The following is a 27,003-nucleotide window of genomic DNA, read 5'->3' on the forward strand; positions in this document are numbered from 1 at the left end:
ATCAAAAGACCTGGAGAATCCCAGGCCACACAGACCAGAAGACCACAGAAGAAACAGAAAGCAAGTAACAAAACACCTAAACAACAAAGACAAAATAGAAATTGGTACCTAAATCTTTAATCCCCCAACCCCAAATGTCTAGAGATTAGAGTAAGAATACACACACACACACACACACACACCAATAACAACAATATCAACAACAATCAAGGCATAATATCACCACCAGAACCCATAAACCACCATCAATCAAACCCTGAATACTCTAACATGACAGAAGGCCAATAAATACACATCAAAACCAACTTTTTGAAGGTGATTGAGGTCTTTAGTGAGGAAATCAATAAACCCCTTAAGTAAATTCAGGAAAAATATAAACAAAAATTGGAGGAAATGAATAAATTACTTTTTAAAAGCCAAGAAAAACTCAGAAAGGAAAAACCCACAATGAATAAAACTGTAGAGAAAACACAAATGGAAACAATTCTGGAAATTAAAAACTCTGGGTACGTGAGCAGGAATCACAGATGCATGCATCACAAACAGAATGGAAGAGTCAGAAGAGAGAATCTCAGGCATCGAAGATATGATGGAAGAAATAGATACATTAGTCAAAGAAAAATGTTGATATAAAAAGCTCCTGACACCAAACATCCAGGAAACATGAGACACTATGCCAAGACTAAATCTAAGAAAAGGGAATTCAAGAAGAAGATGCTCAGCTCAAAGGCCCAAAAATATTTTCGATAAAATCATAAAGGAAAACTTCCCTAACCTAAACATGGAGACGCCTATAAAAGTATGAGAAGCTTCCAGAGAACCCCTTCACCTTGACTCCCATAGTGAATGGGTGGGCAGAAGACACCCGGAGGTCCACTTCCTTTCAACATGGGCAAGCAAGTGGGAACCATATGGTGAAGCATGTGGAGATATGGGAGGGAAAGAGAAGCAGAACTGGGTTACAAAATGAAGAGAGGTGTAACTAGAGATGTGAGCGTGGTGATGATCACATAGCCTGGTGTGAAGATCCTGTGCTGCCACCTGAGGACATGGTGAAGTCCCAGACCATGCTGCTGCTGAGGGTCGTGTCTGCATCCTTGTCTCTGGAGCAGCTGAGGTCTGTGTTGATGCCCCTGGTTTACGTTACCGTTACCACCAAATGTCATGCAGACGTTCCGGGTCTGGGCTGCTACCTGGGGCTATGGTGATGTCTGAAGGTTGCACAAAGCTGGATCCACTCCTCACTGTCTATGGAATTTGGGGAAACTGGACACACTCCTTACCTGAGCAGCTTGGAAGAGCTATCCCAGCACCTAGCTTGGGTAGCACCGTAAATCTAGCCCTGGTGGCAAGGGCACAGGTGAGTCTGCCACATCCCTCTTGGGCTCTGTAGTTGTGTGGGAATGGGAGATGTCCCCTTAGGCCCCTTATTATCTTTTGCAGTAGGAGAGCTGGTCTGTCCTTCTCCAAGAAGCTACATCGAGCTACAAAACTATAACATATAAACAGAAGGTCTTGGTTATACACATACAGGTTCCCTGATTGTTGGTTCAATCTCAGTGAGAACCTGTGAGTCCAGGTTTTTAAATTAAGTGTCTTGTTGATTCTGTAGGTTTTCTCATGCTGTTCTTGTTCCCTCTGACTTCTACAATCCCTCCTTCCCTTCTTTGGCACTGAAGATGCACTGGATTCCACCTAATGTTTGGCTGTATGTTTCTATTAGATTATGGATGAAACCCCTCTAATAGTAATTATGCCAGAGTCCTCTCTATGAGTTTAGAAGAATATTATTAGAAATAATTCCATTACTTTTCTTTTGCTTTGCTTATTTGGATCTATCCAAGGACTCCAGGCCATCCAGCCTCATTTTATGTTCATTCAGGCAGTGCCAAGGCTGGTCACCCTCTCATGGCATGAGTTTCAAGGTGAACCATAATTGGTTGGCCACTCCCACAATTTATGTGCCACCTCTACACCAACACATGATGTTGTCAGGACACATTGTAGGTTGAAGGTTTTGTGGCTGGTTTAGTATTCTAGTTCCTCCATTAGAAACCTTACCTGGTTGTAGGAGAAGGCTGGATCAGACTCCTTATCCTTCTACACTGGGCATTGTATCTAGAGTCACCCTGATAGGATTCTGAGAACTTCCATTGCACTAGATTTCTACATTTCTCCCAAATTGGCCCAAAATTCTAGTTATCTATCCAACTACTTTTGACTTCCATCCCCCCCAAAAAACCTGATCCATAATTTCCTTTCCCCACCTGCCCCCATCCACTCATGACATTTTTTCTATTTCTGCTTATGAGAGAGATTTATGCATTCCACTTTGAACTCTCCTTGTTACTTAGCCTCTCTGGATATGTGAATTACAGTATGATTATCGTTTCCTTTACAGATAATACCCATTCATAATTGAGCATATACCACGTTTGTATTTCTAGGTCTTGGTTGCCATGCCCAGGGTGTTTTTTTTTCTAGTTCCATTCAGTTGCCTGTGAATTGCATGGTGTCATTTTTTTAACAGTGGAGTAATACTCCACTGTATAAATGTAATTCATTTTTTAAATCCATTTTTCAGTTAAGGGACATCTAGGTGATTTACAGTTTCTGAATATTATCAATAAAATTGACATGAACATAGTAGAGCCAGTATTTTGTGGTATGGTGGAGTTTCTTTTGGGTATATGCCCATGAGTGGTATATCTATGTCTTGAGATACATTGATTCTCAATCTTTTTGAGAAACCACCATATTGATTCCAAAAGGGGCTGCACAAGTTTGCACCCCCAACAGGTCTTTATATTCTTTGGAAATTAACCCTCTATCAGAGGAGGAGTTGGTGAGAATATTTTCTAATTCTACAAGTTCCCATTGTTGTCTTTTGCCTTACAGAAGGTATTCAGTTCCATGAGATCTCATTCATGAATTGTCACTCTTAGTGCCTGTGAAGTTAGTGTTATGTTCAAGAAGTTGTATCTTGTGCCAATGCGTTCAAGGATAGTCCCCCACTTCATCTTCTATCAGGATGAGTATATCTGATTTTATGTTGAGGTCTTTAATACACTTGAGCTTGAATTTGTGCACGGTGATAAGCATAGACCTATTTTCAGTCTTCTATATGTTGACATACAGTTAGAGCAGCACCATTTATTGAAGATGCTTTCCTTTTCTGTTGTCTCTTTCTGGCTTCTTTATCAAATGTCAGGTGTCCATAGGTGTGTGGATTTATGTTTGGGTCTCTGATTCAATTCCATTAATCAATCTGTGTGTGTTTATGCCAATACAATGTAGTTTTAAAACTATGTCTCTGAGGCAGAGCTTGAAATCAGGGATGGTGATATGTTCACCTTTAATGGTACAGGATTATGTTAGTTATTCTGGGATTTTAGTTTCTTCATTTAAGGTTGAATATTGTTCTTTCGAGTTCTGTAAATAATCATTGTTGAATTTTTATGGGGATTGTGTGATATCTGTTGTTTGCTTTTGGTAAGATGAGTATTTTTAGTATGTTAATTCTACTGATCAGTAATCATGGAAAATATTCTATCCTTGGATCTCTTCAGTCACTTTCTTCAAAGACATGAAGCTCTTGTCATACAGGTCTTTCACATGCTTGCTTGGAGATGCACCATGATATTTTATATTATTTGGGGCTTTGGTGAACAGTTTTGTTTCCTTGATTTACTTCTCAGCCCACTTGTCTTTGTGTTTAGGATGGTTACTAATCTTTTCTTTTAGTTAATCATGTATTCAGCCAATTCAATGGAGGTGTTTCACTTCTCTGAAAAGAGTTTCACCCAAGTATATCTCTTTATTGGTCTGGTTGTGAACTTATCTGTGAGGTATTGTCATAATTGATGCAGGCGTACTAATTAACTATCCAGGCTAATTTGAACTGCACCATCCCTAGGCAAGTGGTCATTCAGTGTATGAGAAACCCAGCTTAGCATTAGGCAAAGTGTGGGAGTGTAAATAGTGAAGGAGCTGCCAAACAACATGTTTTTTCCTTTGACTTTTTTCAGTTCTACACTATAACCTAGACTTGAAAGACAAATATCATCTTTGCTACCTAAACTGCTTTTATTCATGGTGTTTTTAATCACAGCAAGAGAAAGAAACTTAAAAGTGTATAGGGAAGAGTAAATTACACATGAACTTGAATCAATGTTCTCTGTACTCAAGAGCAGACCCCTTTAGCTCCCTATGCCCAAGGACAAGGAAAAATTTAAACACAAGTATTGTGTTACCAACTTTAGGTGCAGCCTCAAATTTAGTGTCTTTCCTTTAAATATCAACAAAAATTTCCCATGACTTACCTTTGAAAATTTGGTAGCGAAAGACTCTTGAGTTATTCACCTACACAAGAGTCAAATGTGACTAAGGAATATCAAAAAGGGCAGGGTCTCACCCAACATAAGAGGCTGCATTATCCCTTGAAATCCTCAGTGGAAAGAGCAAGCTTACAATCCTTAATAGAACACACATGCCACCCATTTTCTAACAATGAGAACATGAAAATACTCACCCTACTGCTCCTGGCTGCTTTTTCTTGATCAGATCTTTAACTGGTGACCCCATTAATAAAGGATTTCTATTCATCCTTATTGATCCTTACCCTGTTCCCTTCACATACATGTCTCGATCCTTCCTGATGTGAGTAAACGTCACCCTCACAGAGCATTGAGAAAACAGGACAGACTGGATGCTCAGCTGGGTTTCTGTGTCACAAGAACACATAGGAAGAAATGATCCTCTCTGTTTCTGTCTGAGACATCCAAAAAATAAACACAGCAGATGTCAACCCTGGGATGAGCTGTGGTTCTCTGAGGTCACAGGATGTTTATAATCTTTGTTGCTCAATGTGTTGCTTGGAGATGAAACATAAAAAGAGAAAACTTGAGAGGGATGTGAGGCAGCACTGAGAGTGAAAGGAACAGAGCACTGGCTTGGACACAGGCCCCAACATTATTGTCCCCTGGATTCTAGGAAGTGCTTCTGCCTGTGAGGACACTGAGTTCAAAGGGAAGAAGGACAACAGATTCTGAGGGCTGTGCTGGAGCTGAACTTCTCCTCAGAGGGAAGGAAGCACAGTTAGAAGGTAGATGGAAGCATCCTTTGTGTTTCCCAGCAAGGGGTGCGCTCCCTGGCTGTGGCTCCTGTTCACAGGTAAGGGCACTTACTCTCTGACTGTGTAGTGGGAAGGAAAATCAGAATCATGGTGGAGGAAAGAATTCGCAGGAAGGACCCAGGCTTTTGCTTGCAGTCATAGGGCAGGGAACATGTGAAGTCCGATTGCTCAGTATCTGGGCAGGAGGTGGTGATGAACAGTGAAAGGCCTTATCAAACCCATATTTATAGTCAGTCATATTGGCTGCCATGTTCTGCAGTCTAATAATGGGTGATTCTGCAAAGAGAAGTAAAACAGAGGAGGGCTAGTAAAATGGTTCAAAGTGAGGAGATGTGACAATCGGAATCCATTCCTCAATTAACACCTGGTATGTGCAAACAAGAGACTCCTGGCAGGATCATTGCTGTCCTCTACACAGGTGCTGAGGCACATATCTGCAGATGAACACATTTGAACACTTGCATCCAAATAGTTTCTTTGCACATGTGTACACTGAGATGCCTGCCTTCACAAATACACATACACAATACATAAGTAAATGTAAAAAAAAAAATCAAAATTGAGAAAACTTTTTGTCATTAGTACCAAACCTGTCAACTGTTTAGATAAAACCATGGAGGTGCTTTTCCGTCCTTCTTTCCTTCTTTCTTTCCTTCCTTACATACATATTTGTCCTTTTCTTTCTCCATGTTGTCTAAGCCTTTTGCAGGGACAGAGCCTTCCAAAAATGCCAACACCATCTGTGTTTTCATGGTGCACAGGTTCTAGTGGACCTCAGGTTAGACTATCTGAATGACCAAGTAATGGGCTGACTAGAGCCAAAGAAGGAACAAAGAAAAAGGCCAGAAAGAGAGGACTCTTTTGAGGAGAAGGTCAGAGAAGTATTGCTCCTCACACCAATAACTACTTATGTGACAAGGGATATGGGGACATTTAATGAGGGAGCCATAGAGACACCTGAACAGAAAATCCCACAGAAACGTAAAGACATAGAGTGTCTGAGGGAATGCAGAGTATGATGCTCACCTCCATCAAGGAGGATGTGTACATCCACACTCATACACCTGTACTGGGGGAAGAACATGCCCACTCAATATTGATGGTTTTATTTTTTTTCTCTTTCCTTTTAGCTTCTATTTTAACCTGCTGGCACTCTCCCACCACTGCCTATGTTATGGTTGAGCCAGTCCCACGCCATGTGATTGACGGGGAAAACGTCCTTCTACTAACTACCAATCTGCCAGAGAATATTATAGCCTTTGTCTGGCACAAAGGGGTGAAGATTATGACCCATGGAATTGCACTCTATTCACTGCAATATAACGTGAGTGTGACAGGACCTGCGCACAGTGGTAGAGAGAAAATTTACCGCAACGGGTCCTTGTTGATCCAAAATGTTACCCTGAATGACATTGGATTTTATACCCTCCGCACCATAAATAGTAGTGGACATATTGCATCAACAACGACCATGTTCCTCCTCGTATATGGTAAGTGATTCTTTGTGAACTTTGGGTCTTGGGTGGGGTCAATTACACTAGACACACACACACACAGGAATATAAGTACTGGCCTGTGCATAACTCTTTCCTGCATTCTGTCCTCTTCCTGGGCTTTGACCATTGAGTGAAGGACAAAATGGTGGAGAATAACTGCAGTAATCAGAATCCTCTAGTTTACTTCACCTTGCGATCACATGGATGCATGGTGGGGAACTAAGTCCAAGGATACCAGCCCAAGAATACCATTCTAGGATATCTAGATTTTGTGATTCTCACCATTAATATATTCCTGTTAAAGACCCTGAATATTGGGCCTGGTTGAGGAAAAATGGGATCCTCACAGAGAGGTGAATCCAGGAAGATCTGACTGCTGATCTCTGTCCCAGACTTGACTTCAGGTAGCCCTGAGAAGCAATTTACTAGGGCGGATTTTCAATTTCTGATGGCAGGGTCTGTGGTTGTTAGTTGCAAAAGTCTGTACCTTGTGAACCCAGCCAGTGGACTGACATGAGAGTCATAGTTAAAGTAGGTCCCTTGTAATCATCTTCAGAGACCCATCAGTGTCCCCAAGGATGGAGACAGAGGACACAGGTCTGCTAGATCAGGGAATACTCTAAGGCAAGCAAATGGTAACAGCCTTTACTGAACTGTAGAGCTTCTCAGGCATGAACTGAGCTCAAGTTCACCCAGTGATCGGTAAGCGCACAATCACGCCATGTGATCAGTACATGGAGAAGTATTTGGCTGAACCAAGATCTTACATTTTAACCAGGCTTCTACTCCCTCTCCTACAGACCAGGAAATCATGAGCACAGCCTTTTCAGACATAAAAGTTACTTTCTGTGTCTGCTACTGACTGGATTATGTTCAGTTTCCCTCTTTTCTTTAGGGAAAGATAGATCAGCCAAAGACAATAACCTAGAAGGAAATCTGAGGCCTCAAAAGCCCAAAGAGCACATGGACAGACACATCATGCATATCAGCAAACAGAAGAAGTGGGAGCATTATCAGGAAATCCTACATGGGACCATGGTGCCCACCTCTCCTTCCAGGACTCTGCTTAATAACCCCCATACATCTAGACTGTGAGAATGCTGACAAATAGATTTCTGGGCCTTTGTCCTGGGTCAGAACCCTGCTTGTGTCTTCATTGAAAATAGTTCTGTTACTTTCCTCATATATCACTCAGCTGGTCACTTTGGTGCTTCATAGACATTTTTTCACCTTGTTGAGAGAAAATATCATGTTTCCAGAGGAAAGAGAGCACAGCGGGACCTGGATGCCCATCTGGGTTTGTGTAAAGAGACTCCCATTGTGGGCTGACAGATTAAGGCCAGGACACAGTATAAGTCAGCTTGAGGTTACACTGCTGTTCTCTCAGGGCACAGGAATGCATATTCACCGTGTTGCTTACATTTTTTTTCTGGAGGAGTGAAACATAAAGAGAGAAGCAGAGAGGGACTGGGCAATACTTAGAGAACACAAGACAGAAGTATTTGAACACAAACCCACCCACAGTACATGGAATCTTGGGTATTCTCCTTCCTTGGAGAAGTTTCAGCTCAGAGATGAGAAGGACAGCAGAGCTTGGAAGCTGTGATGGAGTAGACATTCAAGAGAGAGAAGAGAGATGAGGCAATAGAAACCAGAGATAAGCTCATTATATCCCTATACTTAGGGTGCACCACCTGTCAGGGTCTCCTGCCCAAAAGCATAAAGACACACCGTGCATACAAACTCACACACAGTTATAACAGGTTACTACATGTAAAATTTTAAAGCAAAAGGAAAAATTCAAGTGTGTATTCTCAAACCTATGTGTTTCTTAAATACATCTATACGCATACAGGGTCCTCCATTTGGCTTATTCACCTATTCATTTTCCAAAGTTGTGTCATTGTTTTGAAGGCATGTATGGGAAAATGAGAAAAAATCATGGTTTTTATATTGCCCCAGTCTTAGAGGACCGGAAGAAATATCAAAAGAAGCTAAAGGTGAAGTCAGGTGTTGACTGGAAATATAAGGGAAACAGAACAACAAAAAAGGGTCAATGAGTGACGATGCAGTGTGTATAGGTGATGTGGTCAGCAAGGCAACACCTTAACACTGATCTACACAAAAGTGACCGAGGCGATGTTGACCCTTGGAGAATATGAGGCTGAGCAATTGACACACCAATAAGTGCATCAGTGCCCCATGATTGCTCATTACGAAGGGTCCAATACTGATGAAACTCTCTTTCTCCCCCAATCTAGCCTCCCTTTGGATCTGTGAGCGCCCTTCCACCTCTGTCAAGTTAACTGTTGAATCGGTCCCACCAAGTGTTGCAGAAGGGGCAAGTGTTATGCTACTGGTTCGCCATCTCCCACAGAATCTTCTAGCGTTTTCTTGGTACAAAGGGGTGCTTCCGTTCAAGGATGACGAGGTGGCCCGATACATGATACCTTTAAACCTAAGTGTTTGGGGTCCTGCACATAGTGGTAGAGAGAGAGTGTACAGCAATGGATCTCTGCTGCTTCAGAACATCACCTGGAATGATACTGGATTCTACACCCTGAAAACTCTGACTACAGACCTGAAGGCTGAAGTAGTGCATGTGCAACTTCAGATAGACAGTAAGTGATTTTCTGTGATTTTTCAGTTCAGGGAGAGGGCAAAGATACACAGGGCTGACATGAAAGCCCTGTGTCTACCTTTTCTCTCCCCTTTGAGCTATGTTGGGGTTTGAGCACAAGGTGCAGAACACTCATGATGGAGACAAACAGCAATAGAAATACCTTTCTTGTCTTGTTCCTCCCCCACTCCATACCAAGGATGAACTTGATGAAAAGTAACTCAGCATAGGATATCAGAATCAGTACAATATCTAGACTTTTAGCCATGTATTTAAGGAAACCATGGTGTCATCACAGAGGGTGAGTACCTGAAATTCACGCATTCCAGGCATGACTACAGGTGAATATGTGGTACATTTCCCCCAGGACTCATTTCTTTCTTCTACTCAGATAAATATTGTCTTCTTTTTTTCTTGTCCATATCAATCTGGGGCGATTTTTAGCTCTAAATATGGGCATACTATAAACACAATCCAGTATCTCATGCAAAAAAGATTGAAGAACTCTGCTTCCTGGCTTTCTCCTTATGACTTTGTCAACCTTCTTTCTTTTATCACTCAGGACCATGAGCCCATGGACTTCTCACAGTGGGCTGGATCCTTCCTTATTAATCTCTAAATTTTAAAATATGCTACAGTCTTTCCCATAGGGCAATTGGATAGTGGGATTTTAAAGTGAATCTCTAACTTTCCAAAGAACTCTAGCTTGTGTCAAGTTGACATAAAACTAGTCCTCCTAGTATTCAAGCCTTCTTCAAGACTTGATCGTGTGAAAAAGATCGGATTTCTGCTGTCATTTCCCCCCCCCCACAGTCCTTGGGCTTCAGGCCAAAACACCAATCTTATGAGTAGGTGAAATCAGAGGTTGACTGGAGCAGCACTGCAAACTGGAATCTAAAATCCAGAAAGTGAAGTTCTTCAGTCTCTAGAGTTCAGGGAAGGCATCATCTCAAACAGAATCATGGATGTGAGTGTAAAATCCCAGATTGAAGGCAATGATGGGACAGCCATGAAGACAAATAAATAGAGTTCCTTGCAGAGGAATTGACACATTCAGAGGCACTGAAGAAATTTAGGTCATGTTGCCTGCCTCCACCATGTAGGATAGAGACACCCACCCCTGCATCGCTAGGATCAGTGATGAATCCATCTGTCTAGCATAAAGGTCATGACCTTCCCAACAATCAAATGTTCCCCAACTAATGACTTTTCTTTTTCTATTCTAGCCTCCGTTTCTACTTGCTGTAACCCTCTCACCTCTGCTCCAGTCATGATTAACCAAGTACCTCAGACTCCTTCCATAGGGGAAACCATTAAGTTCATAGTGCGTAATGCACCAGATCTTCAAGCATATTCTTGGTACAAATCAGGGAATAGGACAGAGATATTTAAAATGGCAGGATACAACAGAACCACAAATTCCACCAGCTGGGGTCCTGCACAAACCAAAAGAGAAAAGTTGTATGCTGATGGATCCATGCTGCTTCAGGACATCACTGAGAAGGATGCAGGATTCTACACACTGCAAACTTTAAGCCAAGATCTCAAAATTGAAGTAACACATGTGCAACTCCATGTATATAGTAAGTGGCTCTCTGTGACATCCAGCTGATGGGTGTGGCTTTTCCTACATCATACACTGCAATGTCTGGAATGAAATGAACTTGCTCCTTCCCCACCTGAATTGTGTTCCCTCACATTGGGTAGACAAACTGCAATAGATCAGAATCCATCACCTGTCTCTGCCTGCAGATAGCATAATGTGTGTGGTATAACTCAGCAGAAGCAATATGAGTCACCACTGATTCTTGTGACTTTCACCATGCACATGGTTCCAAGACAGCTTCTTTGGAAATAATTCAGGCACTGCTTGAAGAAGCCATAGTGTCCTCACAATGAGCATCAGAGAGCCATGGTTCCAAATCTCTGTTTCTGGCTTGAATCCAGATGACACTGGGGAGTTTTTTGTCACTATTTTGTTTTATTTCCAGTTAGAACTGACAGGGAAAATATCCTCACTGGCTCTACAAGTACCTCAAAGTGTGGACCCAGCTGTCTACTCCCATGAAAGCTGTGGTTAAATAGATTAATTTGGCATCTCCCTCTTTGGAGTCTCATTAGACAGGTCTCCAGACCACCAGTCAATTATTCTGACACATTTATGCGCCTTCATGGGAAGGTCAGTGTCCCAAAGTGGACAAACAGTAGAGAGAGTTACTCGATACTTTTCCTTGTCCTCAGGGGTACAGCCTTAGGAATTATCTTCTTCAGGTAAATAGTAAAATATGATGCTGAGATGTGCAGCTCTCCACCCCCAAGTTCAACCCATTGCCTGTAACTATGATTAACTCAATAACACTGAAATGATGTCACATCATGTGCCTAGTACAGAGAAACTGAGGTAAAAATAATGGCTGAGTCAAGGTCACACAGCCCATCCATGGCAGATCAAAAGCATAAACTAACCTCCATGTTGGCTTTATAAAGTGTGAAATACAATGGTGCTTGTTGAGCTGTCTGAAGGACTAATGTCATCTGGCCCTCTCCTCTGTTTCTTTGCAGAGTTTGTGACAACTCCTTTCTTAAGAGCCACCCACACTGAAGTTACAGTACGTGGCTCTGTGGTCTTTACTTGCTTCACACCTGACACTGGAATCTCCATCCGTTGGATCTTCAATAAGCAGACTCTGCAGCTCAAAGAGAGGATGACGCTGTCTCCTACAAAGTGCAGCCTCACCATAGATCCTGTCAGTCTGAATGATGCTGGAGAGTATCAGTGTGAGACCTCCAATCCAGTCAGTTCGAAGACCAGTGATGGAATCAGATTGGATGTGACAGGATATTGAACTTTCTCCTCTCATTCTGCAACAGAATTGAACAGTTTTTATTGATGGAGTACAAAATAGAGGAAGATTATGTGGTAAAAATTGTCAGCAACAATTACAATTACAGCCAGCATGTTGACTCGTGCATGTAATCCTGACAAAACCATGTGTAGAAGTGTACACTGTGAAGTTTGATTTCTTAAGGAAAATAAAAACATCAATATAGTAAATACAGTTGCAAAGAGCTGTTTAGGAACTTAAGTTGTGGATCAAATATGTCCCCATCCCTTAGAATCCCTGAAAAATAATTTTAAGAGCTTCAAAATTCTAAATCCTGTGTGTTCCCTATTAAAATTCTACAGTGTTTGCATAGAGATATACATGTCTCATATGCTCCAATATTTTCACATAACACCAATGCTACTTAAACACCAGTCATCCACATGAAGTGGGGAATAGTGGCATGAGAAGGGACTGCCCATGTCTCACTGTGCACATAACTGGTTACTAAATAATTTTGAGTTGCAATTTGTTTTAAATACAGATGTAAAATTCATGACAAAAGGCTGGACTGGATTCTTTCTTTCCTGGGACTGGTATTCACTGTGTAACTTCACACATTATTATTTTATCTCTTTATACATATTTTTGAGATATATATGGGAATTCTCCTTTTAACTATTTTGAGTTACAGCTGAGGAGCATGATGCACATTCATATTGTTATGTGCTCATTACCATTGTCTGTTCCCCAAGCATTTGTATAGCCACACCTACTTCTATCTCTATACATGTGACAAAAGAGGGAATCTAATTGTTTGTGGTCAATACTAGTTTCCATGTGTACAGCTCATGTGGATGTATTTGCCCACAAGTTCCAGAAACTGCTTTAGAATCTTTATGGTTTTCTTAAAAGAAGTTCATGTCGTATGAGGACATATTTTACTCCCAATTGATTGGCCATCTTTTCTTTCTTTCTTTCTTTCTTTTTTTTAGTAATTGTGCATTATAGGACTCCCAAGGGAATATTGGTCATAAATGACCACAATAGCATCCTTGTGTCTATCCTATATTTTAGGAAAAGTTGTCAGTGTCCCCCTTGAGTACTGAGTTGCCTATGTGTTTCCATGGACATCCCAACTACACTGGCCTAGTACTCTTAGCTGTTTCTTGTTTTCAACATTAAATGTGTTCAATTTTTCAAATCTTTTTATTGATTCAATCTTATAAAATATTCATAGTATCAGTTCTGTGTCTCTTCATACTTCCATCTTTGTTGGTTCTGGGCTTCTGGTAATGTTTTTTGCTTCATCCAGGTCACTCAACAGTTAGCACAGAATTTATTGTTCATGAAATTCTTAGTATTTTGAAGAATGGACTATAAGTTCTCAAATTTAACTTCTTATATTAATGCAAAATTTTAAAAACAAAGTTAATCTAATTAAAGATCGTCAATAATGGTAACTACTTTGAGAAAACAAGTTTGGTTCAATGGATTTTCTCTATTGTTATAATTTATTTGTATGATTCTAACCTGTGGGGAATCATACAAGGTCCATGAAAGAATGATGCTTTACTGCTTGTTCTCTATGGTTTGCTCAGCTAGCTTTTTCTTCCATCACCCAGGACCCCCTCTCTAGGAATGGTACCATCCACAGTGGGCTGATCTCTCATGAATGAATCAATAGTTAAGGGAAAATGCTCCATAAACATACCCAGTTGTCAAGCGGATGGAGGAGGCAATTCCTTATAGTTCTACAGGTGTCTCTAGCTTGTGCCAGGTGACAGAAACTAATTAGCACACTTGACAAACACATCTGGTCCACCAGGCCCATGTCAGAAAGTTTTTGCCCCTAGTTCCTATATGTTACATGATCGGTATCCATCTGAAACTCAAGAGAGCACTCCACAGGGTCCAAGTATATTAGAGAACGGACATTAAATTCCACTAACAAAGAGGTGCCTCCGTTGCAAATCCTGCCTGGGTCTATATCATTTTGAGTTTATTCCTAGATTCATGTTTCATTCTTTTGGCATCAGTGGTTGATGTCAGTCATCATGAACCTCTGATTGGAGTGGCTTATGTTGTGGTCTATCTGAATCACTGAGCTGAAATACAGGCCTGTTTGTGGTCTCCTGCCTGAGAGTTTTATTCACAAATTGAGCTTCGAGGACAGGCTGAGTAACCTCTGAGAAAAGTACAACGGTTTATATGTGACTCTTTGACTAGATTCAGTTGATCAGCCAATACTATGCAAATTTTTATTGTTTCCCTGCAGTACATCTTGAAATCAGGGATTGTCATACCTCCAGAAGTACTTTTATTCTACCAGATTATTGTAGCTATCTTGTTTTTTTTTTCATGTAAAGTTAGAATTGCTTGTTAGAGATCAGTAAAGAACTATGTTGGCATTTTGGCGGGAATTGCACTGAATCAGTAGATTGCTGTTGATAAAAATGACCATTTTTACTGTCTTAATCCTACTGATCCATGAGCATGAGATATCTTTCCTTCTTGTGTTATTTCCTTCAATTTCTTTCTTCAAAAATTTATTATTCTTGTCACACAGATCTTTCTCTTGCTTAGTTATAATCACTCCCCAGATATTTTATATTGCTTGTGGCTATGCTGAAGGATGTTGTTTCCGTGATTTATTTCTTAGCTCATGTATCTTGTATATACAGGAAGAATACTGATTTTTAAGTTAATTTTGTATTCATCCACTTTCCTGAAGTTTTTAACAGTTGTAGGGCTCCTGGGAAGAATTTTTGGGTCCCTTATGTATACTATCATATGACCTGTGAATAGCAATACTTTGATTTCTTTCCTTCCATTTTGTATCACCTTGATCTACTTTATTTGTCTTATTTCTCTAGGTAGAATTTCAATCACTATATTGAATAGATATGGAGAGAGTGGAGAGCCTTGCATTGTTGCTGAATTTAGTGGAATTGGTTTGAGTTCTGTTACATTTCCTTTGATGTTGGCTATTGGCTTGCTGTATATTTCCTTTATTGTGTTAGGTATGTGCCTTGTATACCAGGTCTTTCCAATAGTTTTAACATAAAGGAGTGTTGGATTTGTCAAAGGCATTTCAGCATCTAATAGATGATTATGTTTTTTTCTTTCAATTTGTTTATATTACAGATTACATTGATGGGTTTTCAGGTGTTGAATCATCCCTACACACCAATGTCAGATCCTCGTTCATATTTAACAATACATTGTAGACATCACAACACTCATAGGTCCTATATCTCAGAAACGGAAATAGAGAAAAAAAAACTCCATCCTCTGGACAATTTCTGGAGATATCCAGGACTTCCCATTTTACTTACTGGATAGGAAACCATATGTCTTCTCCTGTGCTGGTATCTTACCTCCTGGAATACAAAAGACCTCCCTTTGCCTTGATTCTTCCCATAGATCTTGATTCTAATAGTGCTCTGAATTACATAGACCATGGAAGGCAGATGTGAAGCTCGTCTATCTGTCTGCAGACACGTATCTATTGTCTCTACCCTGGAGCTCTTCTCAAGTGTCTGTGGAGCAGGGAGGAGCTGCTCTTAGAAATTCTAATCTTATTCATCAGCAGCTTGAAAGCACATCCTGTTCACCAAGTGAAAACAAATGGACAGTTAGACTTGACTCTGAAACTAGCCCACCCACCTCTGGATAATTTCTGCGGGATTCCAGGACTCCATAGCCCATGTACAAAAGAGGAAATCATGTTTTCTTGTGAGCCACTGTCATTTACCTTGAATATAAAGGACAGATCTTTGCTCTTTCTGTCTCAGCATAATGCAGTTCTAACACAGGGCTCTCTCTGCTAAGCAGTCACTGATGTTAAACAACTTAACCACCAGCCTTTCATTTTACCTCATTGTGTTCCTTAAAGAAATAATACTTACAGGGATTGGTAGCTAGACCCTTGGTAGTTAGCGCCAATGGTCTCATATGGACAAAGTTAGCATCTCAAAGCCCTAGACAATTCTGACAAGCACATCAGTTATCTTCCTGACAGACAGATCCACTTTTGAAAATACTCACCCTGGAGTGCTAGAGTGGCTAATAGCACTCTTGTGCAAGACCAAAATTCAGATCCCAGCACATACATGGCAGGTTTTAACTATTTGCTACCACAGTTACAAGTAATGTTATATCCTCTTCTTGCCTATTTGGGCACCAGCCATGCTTGTGTTTCACAGATATACATGCAGCCAATATAACAACATACATTCCAAAAATCCTTAGAGAGAAAATATCCACCTATATTTTATGAAATGTCTTGGCATGGTCTTTACACATGTGAGACATGCATTTGAGGCCAGGTCAAAGCAATGGTTGTGTTTCAAGCCTATCTGTACCTCACGCTATAAGCACCGATGCTTAATACTATATCAAGGTTTCCTGTTACAGCTGCTCAGGGAATTAATCATGCTTTGGTTGGTGGGACCACAACAAGACTGAGGCTGTGACAATTTTATTGAGAGTAATCAGAATTCATATAGCCTTTTCAAAAACAAACTATAATGTCAATTTCCAGGATCAATACAGTTGTAGTTGTCAGGATACACTGATATCTGAAAACTATTTAGGAAACAGAAGATTGATGTCTAAGAGTAATTGTCATGTCAAATTATGTCCCTTACTCTGTTCTAAGAGAACATAGAGAAATGCAAAGTGGTCTGAATTCTTCACTGCCTGAAGGAGTGCCTTGGTTTCTCTGAAAATTTAAGGTGCATAGTGCCACAGGAGCCATGGTCTCTAACCGGAAAAATCTTTGACACATGCCTCTCAAGGCAGTTAGGCCCATTTTTATATTTTTATTTCAGAATAGATAAGCCACTGTTTAAAGAAAACATGATGTAGCCTATCAGTATTCAGTATATAATGTTTCTAAATATTTCCCAAATGTTATTATTCTGGAGCTTGGGGTCTACATTTTCCCTTTGGGGTATCCAGGCACCAATGGCTACATATGCTGGTCTCTAAGGAATGAAGCTTAGCTGGTCCTTTGGGATATCAATTCCACAGGGAATACCGAGCGTATGGGAGAGAGGCTTCTCCAATAGAGCTCTTTCAGTGATAGAGCATTTTCAGTGACATGGCTCTTTCCTCTTCCCCCTCCTCTCCTCCATTGCTGAGAAAAGGGGAGCCCTGCCCTCCCACCCTCCCCTGCTCATCACGTTGCATGAGAACTGACTGTGTTATTTTCCCCTGTGTCCCAACAAGGCAATCCCACCAAGGGGAATTGATTTTTTAAAAAGCAGACAACAAGGCCGGGCGGTGGTGGTACATTCCTTTAATCCTAGCACTCGGGAGGCAGAGGCAGGTGGATCACTGTGAGTTCGAGGCCAGCCTGGTCTACAAAGCAAGTCCAGGACAGCCAAGGCTACACAGAGAAACTCTGTCTCAAAAAACCAAAAAAAAAAGCAGACAACAGAGTTCATGTCAGAGAAACTCCCCACACCCCTTACTAGAGGACCCATGTGAAGCCTGTCCTGTCCATTTGTGTACATTTGTGTAGGGTTGCTAAGTCCAGTTTATTCATGGTAAGTGGTTGGTGCCTCAGTCTCCACAAGCCTCTCTGGGCTCCTGGGCTGATGAGTATGTGGGAAAAGAGGACCAATCCATCTCTCTAAAACACAAGCCTAGGTAAATATTTTTAATTAATTTATATATTCGTTCACTATATATTCCACTCATAGCCCCCCTCTCCTCGCTCCTGGCCGCACCTTCCCTCTCTCTTCCCATATCCCCCCTCTCTATTCTTCAGATAAGTGGAGCCCACCCGACACACCCACCCCAGCTCATCAAGTTGCATCAGGACTGAACATATCTCTTCCTTTGTGGCTTGGCGAGGAGGCCCCACCAGAGGAGAGTGATCAGAAAATAGGCATCCGAGTCCATGTCAGAGATAGTCCCTGCTCTTCTTACACATGAAGCCTGAGGTGCCCATCTGCTTCATCTATGTACAGTGCCTACGTCCGGTCTATGCATTGTCTGTGGTTGGTGCTTCAGTCTCAAGCCCATCAGGTCCCAGTTTAGTTGTCTCCATGGGTCCTCTTGTAGAGCTCCTGCTCCCACCTTTCCACAATACTTCCTGCTTGACTTTGAGTATCTGTATCTCTTTCGATCCACTATTGAGTGGAGAGACTCTCAGAAGACAGCTATGCTAGCCTGCTGTCTGCAAGCATAGCAGAGCATTGTTAATACTCTGGCATTTGGGTTGGCTCTCTCCCATGGTGTGACTATCAGGATGTGTAGTGGGGTATTTAGCCAGAGAATTAGAATAAGTCCTGATTGTGAAGAACCCATCTTAAATGTATCCATGAGAAAGTACTTTGGGACTCAGGAAGGGTTTGGCTGAAAAAAATTATCAAACTTTATTAGAAGAGGGACCACCACAACATTGTGATTCTAGGTCACTGTCCCAGACCTCAGATTTCAGGTTACTGTGGGTGAGTATGTGCTGAGTTGGAATAGGAGAATAGAATAATTTGTAAGTGTCTAAATGTCATAGTTCATGAAACTCACCAGTGTACTGCAATGAGAGCCACAGATAGCCTAAGTCACCTGGACATCTCTCCCTGAGTCTCAACAATGGAAGGCATGGTTGCACAGCTTCCCAGGCTATTAGCCATAGCTTTGGATGATTGTTGAGGCTTCACAGGACAATAAGGATCCCCAAGGTAAGTAAGATAGGACATAGGTTCTCCTGACAACTTCCTGCCTTTAGGGATTAAGGCTAGCAAAATATATCCCACAGGCCAGATAGTAACTGATGCTGCTGATCTAGGCAGCTGCCCTGTCCCAATGTCAGGTCCGTTGGTCATTATAAAGCTACATTATACACATTGGAACATTCATTAATCATGTACCCTGTATCCAGCAGACTGAGATAGAGAAAAACTCCTGCCTCTGGAGAATTTCTGTGGAAATGTAGTACTCCCTCAGACAACCTACTGGATAGGAAATCATGTGTTATTTACTGTACAGATGTCTCACCTCCTGGAATGTGAAGGGCCTCATTTTGGTTTTTCGTACAATAAATCCTGACTCTAACATAGGGCTTTCTATTCCGTGGATCACACAGGGAGGCAGATATGAAGGAGAACTAGCTAGCTGTCTGCAGACACACACACATCTAGAGTGCCTACCCTGGAGGCCTTTTCAAGTGTCTGTGGAACAGGGAGCAGCTGCTTTCAGAGACACTACTCTTGGTCAGCAGCAGCTTGAGGAGAGACTTTGTTAAGGAAGTGAAAACAAATGAACAATTAGGGCTGACTCTAAAACTAAGCCATCCATGTACGGAGACTTTCTCAGGAAATCAGGACGCCAAAGCCCATGTACAAGGGAGGAAATAGAATCTTTCATGTTGTGCCACTGTCATTTCCTTTGAACAGAGGTGGTAGGATTTGGCTTTCTTTTTCTTTTTCTTTTTTTTTTTTTTTTTTTTTTGTCGGACCACATCATGATTCTAATATAGGGCTCCCTCTGCTGAAGAAGTCACTAACTGCAAAGAACTCTTCCCTTTGCCTCTCAACTTACCTCACTGTCTTCTTTAGAGAAATAATCCTCAAAGGTATTGCCCTTAGAGTTTGTGTATTAGTAACAGTGGTCTCATACAGAGAAAGCTACAGTCCCAATGACCCGGTTAAGATCTGACAAAGACACCCATTCTCTTCCGGCCAGCCAGATCAGCTTTGGAAAACACTCACTCTGGGGTGTGATGGAGTGATAGCTGAGAGGATAATAGCACTAGATGCTCCTGGAGAAGACTCAAGTTCAGTTCCCAGCGCACACGTGCAAATTTAGAACCGTATTGTTACTGCAGTTACATGGGATCCAAGTTTCTCTTCTTGCCTCTTTGGGAAACAGGGATGCTTGCATTTCACTTATATATGTGCAGGCAAAATACATAAAAACATAAAAAAAAAGTTAAAAGCTAGAAAACAGACACCTCTGTTTCATGAAATATCTCTGCATGGTCCTTACCCATGTGAGACATGGATTTGAGGCCAGGGCAAAGCAATGGTTGTGGTTGGAGCCTGTCTGTCACCCATTCTATAAGCACCCATGCTTACTACTGTGCCAAGATTGCCTCTTACGGTTGCTTAAGATATTAGTAAGATTCGGATAGGAGGGAACAGAGTCTGAAGCTGTGACAACTGTATTGAGAGTAATCAGATATTTATAGCCTTATCAGAAACAGAATATGATGCCAATTTTTCTGAATCAATACAGTTGCAGTGGATAGTTTACTGGACAGTGTCTGCCAAACAAGTGGGAATGTGAGGAGACAGATATAGATTAGGTGAAATGTTACAGTTTTGAATCTTAAAGTAAAATATTATATCAGGAACTTTCAGAAATTTATTCCTAGTAGTTTTTTTGGTGGGAATCCCAAGACTAGGGCAGAGAAAGAGAGGAAGTATCCTCAGGAATAGACGAGTGGGAAAACGTAGGCTGTACTTCTCTGGAATTTGATGCTGGTGGATTCAAACCTTATGATTCCCTGAATTCTCTGAAGTTTACATGGATGTTTTTAGTTTACAAAAAGAGAAATTTTTTTAGATATATTAGCATTAGCACTGACTGCAGTCTGCAGCAATATAGAAACTGGGTTTGAAGAGCTCAGTTGGTGTGGTCCACAACTCGCATTAGGTGATTTTACTAAGAGGTCTGCATGACACCCAAGCAGCTTTAGGCTTGGCTCCCTATCTACATGCATACTATGGATGAGTTTGGACCACCTTAGACACAGAGAAGAAACAGGCAAAGCTAAATCAAGCATTAGCCATAACCCACATTAATTGTCATAATGGGAAGAACTGTAGAACTTCCAAGCAGCTTTAGTTTTGGATCTCTCTCTCTGCCTGCCCACTGCTTACTTTCCTGTCCAATCTGGGGCACAGAAGCCAAGGTGAGTCAGGAATGGGCCACAAACCACATTAGCTGATCTCCTGAAGAGGCCTATGTGATACCAGAGAAGCTTAGGGCTTGGTTCTTTCTCTGCCCATTGCTTATGGCCTGGCCCATCTGGGTCACAGAAAGTGAACCAGCAGAGGTGAGTCAGGCTTTGGCCACAGTTACCTTGATTCCTAAACCACCCAAAAACAAAACAGAGAAAGAGAATTTCAGACAAATTTCTCTGATAAGCATTGCTGCAAAATATACTCAATAAAATACTCTCACAAAATCAATCCATGAACACATCAAAAGTATCATTCACTAAGACAAAATAGGTTTCATCCCAATCATAGAGGTGTGACTGTTGAAACTACATTGAAATCCTTCTGAAACAAACTGAAAGAAAAAACCCACATGATCATCTCCTTAGATGCTGAAAGGCATTTGACAAAATCTAACACCCATTCATATTAAAAGTCTTGGAAAGATCAGGGTTTTAAGGCACACACCTAAACATAATAAAGGCAATATAAAGCAAGCCTACCATCATCATGAAAATAAATAGAAGAAACTTAAGACACTTCCACAGGGACATGACCAGGCTGTCTACTCTTTCTGTATCTCCTTAATATATGGTACTTGATGTCCTAGCTAGAGTAATTAAACAACTAAAGTAGATAAAAAAAAAGGATACAAATTGGAAAGTAAGATGTTAAAGTATCGCTATTTGCAGATGATACTATAGTAAATATGCGTGACCCCTAAGAATTCTACCAAGAAATTCCTAAACTGATAATCCCCTTTACTAAAGTGGCTGGATACAAAATCAATGCAAAAAATGGTATCTCTTTTTTATACAAAAGACAAACATGAATGAAAAAATTTAAGTCTCTGAGGAAAGAAATTGAAGAAGATATCAAAAGAAAGGAAGATCTTCCATAATCATGGATCAATTCCTCTAAGGGGAGTTGGGTATGTTTCCAATTACTCTCTGGGTCTACAGAAGATTATTTTCATCAGGCGGTGGTTATAGATTATTATTGGTCTTTTACAAAGTGAAAACTAGGTTAGACTCAGGGACATCTCTCTTTTCCTTTATCTTTCTCTCATAGCTAAGGAGATAGAAGATGAAAAGGAAAAAAGGGAGATGCAGAAATATAGAGGGAGGATAGAACAAAAGGTAGATAGTCGAACATATTTCTTAACTCAATGGCTTCACTGTTACAAAGAAAGTTATTTTTAATTCATTGGTATAGAGTTTTGTATATTGATTCAAATCATGGTCATGTCAAATAATAGCCTAATTTTATCACAAGAACATATACCCTAGGTCTAACAGATAGATATGATTTTATAGATATATATAAGGTTAAAATAGTTCAATAATGTCTTCAAAAGCCTCAGAGACCTATAGAATATGGCACTTAAAGACATTTTCATTTTCCTAAAGATTCTTTCACAAGACAAATTTACTCCTGCAGCACCCAGCCTCCCTCAAAGAAGATGATCCACATTAAAGACCCTATTTATAGAGGTTGCTTCAAATGTAGCTAACCAGCCACTGGGGAAAATGCCCTCATTCCTGCCACTAACAGAATTATGCCCAAAAGTGGGCAAGCTTAAATCCAGGCATGATTGGTGGCCAAACTCTGCCAAGACAGTAAGCAAATCCTCAATATTTCCTGCCCATCAAATATTTCTGTCAGAGATAAAGGGCTAGGGGAAGATGATGCTCCAAAGTCACAGAGAGTGTTGGGTGCCTGTTCAGGCAGTAACTGTCTCAGTCATTTTTTCATTTTGGAATCTGATATACTGCACTTCTGGTTCACTCAGGTATTTAAGTTTTATTCCTTATTAAGTCTCTGATGTAGTTGAAGACCAGATAGTTTAATCTTACAATCAAATTTAGTTGGTTAGGAGATAAGATCTTTTTAGATCAAGACAGTTGACTTAAGTTAACAGAGATGGAAAAATGATAGATGTTGAGTTTTATTCCGAAATTTAGACCCAAGAAGGTAGGAAAGACCTTTACTTCAAGCTTCACAAATACAATTAGCCAAAACACTATGAATGTAACATTCATATAATTCATGATTATCTCATGGTTCTTCTGGCTCTATATAGTTCATCTTCTTCATGAGTAATAATATAAATATACGTGTTGAAGAAGAAACATAATGAAATAATTAATGTAAATAAATAGATAAATGCATATTTAATGATAATAATAATTAATGACATTTGAAAAAGGAGTACAAGACTAAACAGAAAATTCTCAACTGAAGAATATCAAAAGGCTGAGAAACAAAGAAATGTTCAAAGTCCTAAGACATGAGGGAGATGCCAATCAAAACTACACTGAGATTCCATCTGATTCCCATCATAATGGCTAAGATCAAAAACTGAAGTGACTGCACATGCTGGGAAGGATGTGAAAAAGGTACAGTCCTCCTTTGCTGGTGGGAGTGCAAATCTGTACAACCACTTAGAAAATCAATCTGACCCTTTCTCATATAATTAAGGATAGTTCTAATTCAAGACTCAGATATAACACTCCTGGATATATACCTAATAGATGCTCCACCATACAACAAGGACATTTGCTTAATTGCACTCATAGCAGCTTTTTTCATAATAGCCACAATCTGGAAACAACCTAGATGTCCTTCAATTAAAGAAAGGGATACAGGAACTGTGATACATTTACACAATAGAATACTACTCAGCTATTTTTAAAATTTATTCAGATTTTATCACTATTGCTATCCCCTCACTTGTATCTTCCCATTCCCCCTCCCTCCCTTTTTCAGCCTATTCCCCTCTCCTAGACATGTGACACAAGGGGACCTTCTCCCCCACCATATGATCACAACCTATCAGGTCTCATCTGGATAGCCTGCTTCCCTTTCCTCTGAGGGCCACCAGTCCTCCCCACCAAGAGGAAGTGGTCAAGTAGAGAACACCAGAGTTCATGTCAGAGGCAGTCCTTACTCTCTCCACAACCATGGAAAAATAGCTTCCCACCAGCTAGATCTGCACAGACTGTCCTTGGATGGCAGAGCAGTTTGTGCAGGCCTACTTGGGTTCAGATCCTCCAGCCTTGATGGTCTTTGTGTGGGGCTCCTGAAAACCCTGGGTCCTTCTATCTCCCCATTATTCCATATCCACCTCACTTGGCATCCAATGGTGAGCCTCAGCATCTGTCCTGATCCCCCACTGAGAGAAGTCTATCAGAGGACACCCAGGTTGGCCTAATTCCCACTAATACATGAGTATATGCCATGTGTGTCTTTCTGGGTCTGGATTATCTCAGTCAGAATGATCATTTCTAGTTCCATCCATTTGCCTGTACGCTTCAATGTTTCCTTGTTTTTCATAGCTCAGTAGTAAATGTACCACAGTTTCCGTATTTGTCCTCCCACTGAGGGACAACTAGGTTGTTCCCAGACTCTGCCTATTATGAATAAGGATGCTATGGACATAGTTGATCAAATGTCTTTGTTGTGTTCTGGATCATCCTTCGGGTACATTCCAAGGAGTGGACTAGCTAGGTTTTGAGGTAGCTCTAGTCCCAATTTTCTGACAAAGTGTCAGATGGATTTCAAAAGTGGTTGACAGATTTAAACTCCCACCAGCAATGAAGGAGTGTTCCCCTTTCTCCTCATTCTTACCTTCATGTGCTGTCACTCGAGTTATTGATATTCACTATTGTGATGGGTATAAAATATACTTAGTGATTGAAAACAAGGGAATCATAAAATGTGTAGGCAAATGGGTGGAAGTAGAAATGATCATCCTGAGAGAGGTAACCCAGACCCAGAAAGACAAGTACAGTATATACTCACTCTTAATTTGATACTAGAAGGAAAAGCCCATACTAAGGAAATAAACGATTCCAAACAAGCAAAACCAAAAGAAGAGAAGTGCACACACACAAACACATACAGAGAGAGAGAGAGAGAGAGAGAGAGAGAGAGAGAGAGAGAGAGAGAGAGAGAGATTCAAAGAAACAAAATCATAGATGAAAGGGGAAAATAACAGACATTGAGGATATCCAATTATTAGGTCTTACTTTTATTGAGCTTTATTCACAAATTTAGACCTAAAAAGACAGAAAAGATGTTTACTTCAAGTTTGCAAAATACAAGTAGCCAAAACACTAAGAATGTAACATTTACATAATTCCTAATTGTCTCATGATTCTTCCTGACATATGTAGTTTATTTTAATCATGTGTAATCATATAAATATGTATGTTAAAAAGGAACATTAAAAAAAGACCTGTACTTCACAAAATTGGAAAATCTAAATGAAATGGATGATTTTCTTGACAGATTCCTATTACCAAAGTTAAATCAATATCATTTAAATGATTTAAATAAGCCTAAGGAAATAAAATCTGTCTTTAAAAGACTCCCAACCATGAGGAGTTCTGGGGAAGATGGTTTTAGCCCAGGATTCTACCAGACTTTTGAAATAGAGCTACCATCAATACTCCTCACTCTATTCCACAATATAGAAACAGAAGTACCACTGCCAAACTAATTCTAAAAGGTCACAGTTCCCCGTTTTACATAAACCACACAAATACGCAACAAAGAAAGAGAATTTTAGACCAACTTCTCTTATGAATATTATTGCAAAAAATACTCAAGAAAATAGCCATAAGCCAATCCAAGAACACATCAAAAGCCATCAGCCAACATCAAATTCAATGGAGAAAATTTAAAGAAATTCCACTAAAATCAGGGACAAGACAAGGTTGTTCATTCTCACCATATCTATTTCACATAGTAGTTGAAGTCCCAGATAGAGCAATAAACTAACTAACGGATCTTAGAAGACTACAAATTGGAAAGGAAGAAGTCAAAGTATCACTATTCACAGATGATATGACATTATATATAAGTGACCCAAAAATTCTTTTACAGCTAACAAAAAAAACTTCAGCAAAGTGGCTAGGGACAAAATTAACTAAAAATTTCAGTAGCCTTTCTTTATACAGCTATAGATGGGCCAGAAAAAGTTAGAGGAAAACACACTTTACAATGGCAACAAATAAAATGATACATCTTGAGGTAACTCTAATCAAGCAAGTGAGAGACTTCTATGACAAGAACCTGATGTCTATGAAGAAACCAATTGAGGAAGATATCAGAAGATGGAAAGGTCTTCCATGATCACAGATTGATAGCATTAACATATTAAAATTGGTCACCTTACCAAAAGCGATAGACGGATTAACTGCAATTCCCTCCAAAATTCCTGAAAGATCTTTAAAGAGCAAACAACAAATTCATATGGAAAAATAAAAGACAAAAAAAATAACTAAAACTGTTCTGTTCAACCAAATAGTCTGGAGGAATCACCACCTTGGATTTCATGCTGTAACTGTAGAGCAATAATAGTAAAAGCCACATGGTAGTGCCTAGAAACTTACAGGTTGATGGATGGAGTCAAAAGATGACCCAAAAAATCAAAAGCATACCACGAAAAAAAGACATCTCCTTGATCGAATGGTGCAGGTCTACTGGTTATTTGAATGTAGAAGTAAGCAAAAAATTTATACTTATGGTGCACAAAACTCAAGTCCAAGTGGATCAAAGACCTCAACATAAACCTGGAGGAAAGGGAAATAAAATAAAGCAGGTATCTGAAGTAGATTGAAGGAGGTAACTGTGAGGGAGTGGGGATAGAAAAGGTAATGTTGGTGGGGATCATGTGTGGGGTGAGTTGGGGAGGGCCAGAGAATGGGACTGGCAGGATCTAGGGAGAGAATTTAAATTGGTAGGGGAGCATCTTTGGGACAATTGAGACCCTGGGAGACTATGGGAATGACCCTAGCCCAGATCCCTAAAATAGGGAGATATGGAGCCTGTAGTTGCCACCTGCTTTAGCCAAGGAGGACTTTCATTGGATGGATGGAGATACCAAGCCTCCCAAAAAAAGCTCGACTCAAAGCTTGGCTCTCACAGAAAAGAAAGTACAGGATGTATATGTGGAACACTTGGT

At 40.4% G+C, this 27,003-nt stretch overlaps 1 protein-coding gene across 1 annotated transcript; it reads left to right on the forward strand.

The window, feature by feature from the left end:
• Positions 1–1,049: 1,049 nt before the first annotated feature.
• On the forward strand, positions 1,050–12,096 carry LOC311590811 (pregnancy-specific glycoprotein 22-like; the record flags this gene model as incomplete). Its single annotated transcript, XM_084770069.1, has 5 exons — positions 1,050–1,179; positions 6,265–6,624; positions 8,892–9,251; positions 10,477–10,833; positions 11,813–12,096. The coding sequence occupies 5 exons, from the start codon at positions 1,050–1,052 to the stop codon at positions 12,094–12,096; spliced, it is 1,491 nt and encodes a 496-aa protein (XP_084626195.1).
• Between the last annotated feature and the right edge of the window lie 14,907 nt (positions 12,097–27,003).

The sequence above is a fragment of the Acomys minous genome (genome assembly GCF_964271855.1).
Source record: "Acomys minous genome assembly, chromosome: 20".
Lineage (NCBI taxonomy): Eukaryota > Metazoa > Chordata > Mammalia > Rodentia > Muridae > Acomys > Acomys minous.